Source organism: Vespa crabro, chromosome 3 (assembly GCF_910589235.1).
Source record: "Vespa crabro chromosome 3, iyVesCrab1.2, whole genome shotgun sequence".
NCBI lineage: Eukaryota > Metazoa > Arthropoda > Insecta > Hymenoptera > Vespidae > Vespa > Vespa crabro.
In genome coordinates, this window is record NC_060957.1 from 6977593 (window position 1) to 6985161 (window position 7569).

General features: G+C 35.9%; 1 protein-coding gene across 2 annotated transcripts in view; it reads right to left on the minus strand.

Moving 5' to 3' along the window:
* The window catches only part of LOC124423142 (protein neuralized), a 62838-nt gene that overhangs the window by 28809 nt on the left and 26460 nt on the right, over positions 1-7569 (minus strand). The window contains exon 1 of one of the 2 annotated variants that reach the window (XM_046960581.1): positions 946-2074. The exons of the other annotated variant lie outside the window; for it this stretch is intronic. Coding sequence (XP_046816537.1) covers positions 946-1306 — 361 coding nt within the window. The 5' untranslated portion in view covers positions 1307-2074. Of the gene's footprint in view, positions 1-945; positions 2075-7569 lie in introns of those variants that run through there. 2 annotated transcript variants of the gene reach the window in all.

Below are 7569 nucleotides of genomic sequence, written 5' to 3' on the forward strand. Positions count from 1 at the left end.
GAGCATCGCCGATAATTATCGGAGACGAGAATGATAGAAAACCGCTGACCAAACCGCAAAAAGTAATGTTCGAAGTTGCGTACTTGAATCGTTATATATCCATTCGGTGAGTTAAACAAATCCATTTTCGTAAATTTCAATAAGCTTCCAAGTCTATATGAAATTCTCTAACCGGATCGTTTTTATTTTAATTTTTATTATATTTCATTTTTATTATATTCAGATAGAAAGGGAAAAATAATTTCTCTCTCGAAAAAGAAGAAGAAAAAGAAATGAAAACATACGATTTATGAGATCGTCTCGAATATTAACCATCTATAGAAAGGAACTTTATACGCGTGAGAGCAAAAAAGCATAACGATAGTGTTACAAGAAGTACACGTTGCCGTGCGGCTTGCTTATGCCTCGCCCTTTGATACTTCGCAACGACGGTATCCGGAAGAGGACGAAGTAAACGACAAGATCGTTGCCCAGATAGACGACACGCTGACCTCGGGAATATAACGCGAATCCTTTACGGGACTTATATATGTATATATTGTGTATATATATATATATATATATATATATATATATATATATACACATATATATATATCTATACATATATATACACACATATATATATATCTATATATATATATATATATATATGTATATATATATGCACTATGTTATATATCTATGTTTACTTTATAAAGATGCTTGTCTAAATCTTTGATCTATATCCGAATGTTCTTGAAAATTTTGATGTATACAAATGGGTCAATAACCTCTCCTCGATTACAAATATGATATTTACTTCAGGAACGCATATCGTTGTATCTGATATAAACACGGAGTCGAATTAAAATTTTGAAGGACGCAAGGACAGTTTCGTTAACGAGCAATACGAAGGAAAAGAGAAATAGAAAAAGAAGAGATTCGTAGGCGTGGCCAGCTCACCTAAGCCCATCTTGCGTTTGAGCTTCTTCAATACTTTCATCTTGCTGCGAAGAGGCGCGAGAATGTTGCCGTTGTCACCGTTGTGTTGAACCTCGACCGGCACGTTGTTCTTATCTTGATGATGATGATGATGATGATGATGATTGGGATGAATAGCGTGATGTACTTCGTGATGATGGTGATGATGATGATGATTATTATGCCGTTGATGTTGTTGCTGTTGTAGCTGATGATGGTGATGTTGTTGAAGTTGTTGTTGCTGCTGCACGCTCGCGCTTGGACTAGCAACGACGTGACTCGCGCAGCAGTGACAGGGTTGGCTCTTGCTGCCCTTGACCGCGCACTCTCCGGACACCCCCATAAATCTGGCCGTACTGCTCTCGAGAGTCGAGAGCGTGCAAAATCTTGAAATAATTAATACGAACGAATCGTGCGGAGATCAAATTCCACGACGATAGAATCCTTCAAATAATCTATTATATCGTCCCCGTACGAAGAAGCAAAGGGAGACCGAACGAAAGTATTAGAAAGATCGAAAAGTGAACACAGTTTGTTCGTCACTCGATGCACATAGATGAAAAAGAATCACCGATGGAGATCTTGCCGTAAGATGGAATCGTTTCGCCAACATATAGACAATTAATAATAATTATATAATAATAGTATTATCAATAATAAAAATAATAATTATAATAATAATAAAGCACGAAGCGAAACGATGATGACTAGTATTCTTCTATCTCTATCTCTTGCACTCACTGCCACGGATATTTTTCCTTTTAGTTGATATAACCGAAATACGATGTGTTATATATTATATTATATTGAATAATAATATATAATAAGAATGAGAATAAGAAATGAGAAACCGCGTGTCACGAGCCGCGACGGGTGATGCGCCGTAAAGCGAATCTACCGAACAACTACGGGTCCCTTGAGCGCCCAGGGACGACTGACTGCTCGATCGCGGCGCGCCGGAGTATCTCCGATCCGCGCGCGAGCCACCAACCAATCGGATTGTCGTACTCCCCACCAGTGGTCTGCTAGATTGGGAGCGCGCGGTGGGGCGAGTGGCACCTGGTGGACAGCTGCCCCTTACCTGGGACGACGCACCGGGCCACCCCTCGTTGCTGTTTCTCTCTTGCCTCCCTGTGTCTCTATCTTTCTATATACTATCTACGTGCAACATACATGTCCACGTGTATGTGTTTTTATATATACATACATATATGTACATAAATGTATATAGATACACATCCATATATATATATACGTAGAAATGTATGTGTATACTACATGTCTGCCGCTGGTTCCATCTCTCAAGAGTTGGAAATTCAAACTAGCCGCCGACTGGCCCGTGCATCGATCTGTCGGACGAGCGAGTATTATTCGTCTTCTTTTTAATCCTTTTTAGCTTTCCTCTCTTCTTCTCCCAGAATACTAGGCTTGTTTCCATGGACTCTCGCGTACCTACTGTCGCCTCTTGAAAAAATAATTCTCACCTTCCGAATAGACGCTCCTTGTTTTTCAGAAAGAAAAAGAGAAAAAAAACGATATGATATATATGTGAGAAATAGTTTCTTGATCGAGTCTGTTAGGAAAGGATGAAAGAACGATTTTCTACGAGTTATTGTTCTCCGTCCGTAAAGAGGACGTTTACCGAGAAACGTTCTTCTTTCTTCTCATGAGAGATGTAGCGTTGCTGAAAGGGCAACTGCATCGTGATTCAGTGGCAAGAGATGTATGTAAATAGGGCCGTAGGAATATCGTGGACGAACTACACTGCCATAGATTCGCCACGTTGAAAATGGTCCAAATGCTAGGGCACCCTACGCTTCATGAATAATGCAGTCTCGCACTTTGCGGTATGAAAAGTACGGACGAGATAAGTTTTTCTTTTTTCTTTTTTTTATCTTTCGTTCTTTCTTTTTCGTATCTACGTCGGTACTGAGAAAGAGTTCGGGAAAATCCCCCTTTCTGTTTTTTCAAAGTACCTACGTCAAAAACCTCGGTGAGATTTCAACGCTTTTTCTCTTTCTCACGATGAAATAACGCGAGTCAATATTTTTACGATATAATCTTAGAAATGTACCCTTTGCCGTTTCTGAAATTGAATGGGTATCTCGAAGATATAAAATCACAAGATCTTCACTGACCGAGACGATTCAGTATCTTCCTTTTGGTTTTCCACATGGAACTACAAGTCCCGAAGCATATCGACGATACATATTATGTTTCCATGGGACTCGAGATATATTTCTCATCCCATGAGACGAATCGATCCGAATGAAACAACAAAATCGAAAAGAAAGAATATTGAAATTAAACATCCTTTCATGATTTTGCAGTTGTCGTGAAAGATGATTTAAAAATATAAATTGTATGATAATTACAATGCTACAAGATGACATTTATTTTACATACAGGTACCCCTATATTAATATAATTAAAGATTTCTTAGTCGAACCAAAAAGAGTTGGAATCTTATTCTTTACTATAGAATACATTCTTAATGTTACTTTGGTGCGGGCACATTCAAAACTGTAATAAATTAGTTGAGAGACCAGGTAAAAATTGTATATATATAAATCTCCATTACTTAGTTTACTTATTAAGATAAATTGAATCGAAATATCTTTCACGACATCGTACCACGTGTATGTATCACGTGTATTTCGAAGTAATATATTAATAAATTAAATCTATAGATAACGGAAAGGAAAAGTAACAAGAATGGACGTAGTCTCAATAAATAAAATTCTATGTCGTATATCAATTCTTTCGATATTTATCTTCATCCTCTCGATTTTTCTTCCAAGACGAAACTCAATTTACGGGTCAGACAATACTGAAGGAAGAAACACGAAGGGAACAGATGTACGTATCTCTCTTCCAGAACGAAAAGAAATGACATTAAATTCAGGGATTGGATACGTACTGAATAGAAACATTGAAACCAAAGTTTCGCTTATCAAGATTGCGACTCATAGAAAGGGAATACATATGTTATAATTTAATACTCCTTAGAATTTTGTCTCTCTCTTTCCCTCTTTCTCTCTCATATATACATGAATTTAGATACTTTGTGATATATCATGTACGATAATTATTAAATCAATATTTATCGAAATAATTATCTGTTTTGTATGTACTGATGAAAATCACATTAACGACAATAAAATTGATTCGAATTTTCCGAATCATTGAATTTGGCTCTTATATCCCGTCTTCTTGATCCCTTGAATTTAAAAATGGTAACAGGTTAAATTCCAACAAGGTGCATCTGATATGTTCGTTCCGCATTATGCACCCTTCCTGACATTCCCCTGTCACATCAACATCGCGAAACTGGGATCATTCATTCGAGTAACCCTCCACCATCAGAAGCACGTTCGTATCGATTTAATTCTATTTAATATCAGGGCTCAGTGGAGAGTCCTCGAGAGCAAATTTTACCGAGCTTTCTTTCTTTTTTTTTTCTGTTACACAGTTTACGGTGGGAGGATGCTCGTGTGGCCTCTCTAACCCAACGATACAAAACTTTTCACATTTCGTGAACTTTCCGCACAAACATTTACCAGGGAAACGACTAACTACGGAACTTTTGAAATCGCTCGAAACTCCGTTTAAACTGAGAACAATTAACACCGATTCTACATATCCGATCCCTCCACATTTTTATTTTTCTTAATAAGAATTTCGGGTTAATCGAATTGAATCGATTTTTATATTTTTCTTTTTTGTTTTGTTTTTTTTTTTAACGAAATACCCAGATATATTATATCTGAGGAGAAGTCAGAAGATAGTAACGGTTTCATTGTTTCCACAGGAAAAACCATCGCTCTTAAGGAATCGCACGTGATTATTACGAAATAGTTAATGGAAGAGTTGAAAATAGCCTTTCCTTTCCTTTGCATCTCGTCGATCGGTTGGCTCTCCGTTATTTACACGCAACTTACACACCACTCACGCACATTACAATCTTGCATTGTTCTTCTCCTAACACACATAGATGTTTCTGATGTTAGTGAGCGTGCATACAAACGAAGCGTGTGCGTTTCGCACGTCATTATAAAATGATAATGCAGCCCCGTTGATCGCGCGGGCATAGATGCGTGAATTTCAGGACGCGCGTGCTAAGAAACTCTATTCGTTTCCATGTTGAATATGCGAGAAAAATTACTATGGATATTATTTTTCGTTATGAATTTCTTTCTTTCCTTTTTTTTTTTTTAATTTTTCCATATCTTCCATAATAATAATTTTGCAAACTATATATTATTATAATAATATAGTTAATACGATGAATTTCATAAATATAATTTATATAAATAAATAAATAAATAATTCCTGCAATTGATAATCGAAACGTCAATAAACAAAAAAATGGCTACTATCAAGTGACTTATTAATTTTTCTGATTTTTCTTAGTTAAAAAAAAAAAAGAAAAAGCAAAAGAAAAAAGAAAAAAGAAAAAAGAAAAAAGAAAAAAGACAGGAAAAGAAAAAGTAGAGGATAATCAACGTTCCAGATATCGTACAGTGTCAGTGTTGAAAGGAAATATATGAATGAACGGAAAGTACGTACGAAAATACGTACGGTTAAATTGTAGAGACTTTATGAACGAAGAAGGAGAATGAGGACGAGGAGGAGGAGGAGGTGAAGGAAACGCGTGGGTCGGACGCTCGTTGGCAGTGAGTTGCCTACAATTTCGGGGGGGTATATCCTGACGATTCCACGAGCAGAATGGCAACAATCGTAAATCCGGGGGACGGCTTCCAAGCTCGAGGAAACGGAGACACGCCTCGGTTGTTTACTCCTTCCATAAGCGCTATAACACTGTTGAGTTTTACTCGTGCATCTCGAGTGTGTATAGCAAAACGTTTTATCGTACTTGAGATTAAGTCTGCCGAGAGAGAGAGAAAGAGAGAGAGAGAGAGAGAGAGAGAGAGAGAAAGGGAGAGAGAGAGAAAGAGAGAGAGAAAGAGAGAGAAAGAAAGAGAATCAAAAGAAGGAAGGAGAAGTAATGCTGCCACGTTATTACGGACCGTAACTCGCTAGAAAAAAGAAAAATGAGATTCGGAACAAAGTAGAGAGATTTCTACGATTAATAGTACAAGATAAGAGAGAGTTTCATTAAATTATATCTTAAGATGGTGCAGAATCACCATTAGAATATGAATCACGATTAGAAAGAAAAGTAACGTTTTTTATTGTAAAGTACAGTTTACATTTCGATTTTCATTTTTTTTGTTTCATTCTTGTAATAATCTCGTGACACGAATTAACATGAAATAATGAGTAAATTTCAACGATAGTTTCGATCTTATCTTTGTGCAATGTCTCTTATCTAAACAACTTGGAAAGATATAGGTATGTATTCTCCGAGAAAGAAAAAAAAATTAACATTTTACTCGCGGAAAAGATTAGTCTTTCCTTTGATCTTCCCTAATATTTAACTCGATGTCACTCGAAGGCTTAACGTCAACTGAAAGTTCTTTAACAAAACGCGAGCACACATCTTATCTTGTCGCATGTATTACAGCCACCTCGTGTATCGTTCACATAACATCCGACTGTACAAACGAGGAATAGATACATATATCGATACGAAATGTTTCATTAAATTTCACGGCATGTCGCGTTTTGTTAACACGATTCCCATGTTATCCATTTCACGGGAATGATTTTGCAATGCATTCGATATAATCTGAATCTCTCTATACGCGTTTCTATTATCCTATAGCTGTAAATTTCGATCGTCCATTTACGAAACTAAATCTACATCGTAAATTTGATAATTCGACAAAAATGATTCCAATTAGTTAATTCGAAAATTTCGTTCTTAACGATCGAAAATCAAATAATCGCGATCCTAAGTAATTTCATTTTTACGTTGTAATTATGTTTGCTTGGTATCGAGGGAAGTGAAACTCAAAATAAAATTATGTTCATTGTGTTAGGACAATATTCACTGTTTACATCCTACCGTTATACTTCCTCTCCTACTTTTATTGTGTAATTTACGATTAATCCAAACAAGCTACCCAATCGTTAATATCATATGGTCTGGTATACTATCTTACGAGATGCTCTTTACGTGTAATTGCCTTGAAACATCTACATATGTATGTATATATATATGTATACACACATTATATCCTAGGCAGCGTAAACCATTAAATCGCTTGGCTAATTAACGCGGAACGTTACAAGACCATACATATATATCTACTATTCGATTTACGATTCTATAGATCACCGTACCCTATCGATAAGTGGTTATATCTTGAAACAGCGATCAATATGTATAATCCTTGAAATAATTTTACTCTAGTAATATTTGAAAATATATGAATGTATGTATAAAACTGTGTTCATTAAATATCCTTTATATTAATCATTTCTTGTTTCGTATCAATTAAAATCTGAAGAAAAAATAAAAAAAAATTTCATTCGCCATCAGAAACACATTAATGTATAATGATAAAAATCAAATCGGACCAACTCAGAAAATATTAAAACATATTTACGATATGAGATATCAGAGAATAAAGATAAAACATAAAGTATTAAACTTATTAAATGGCTATGGGATATGTTTGAAACCTGATACAATACCGA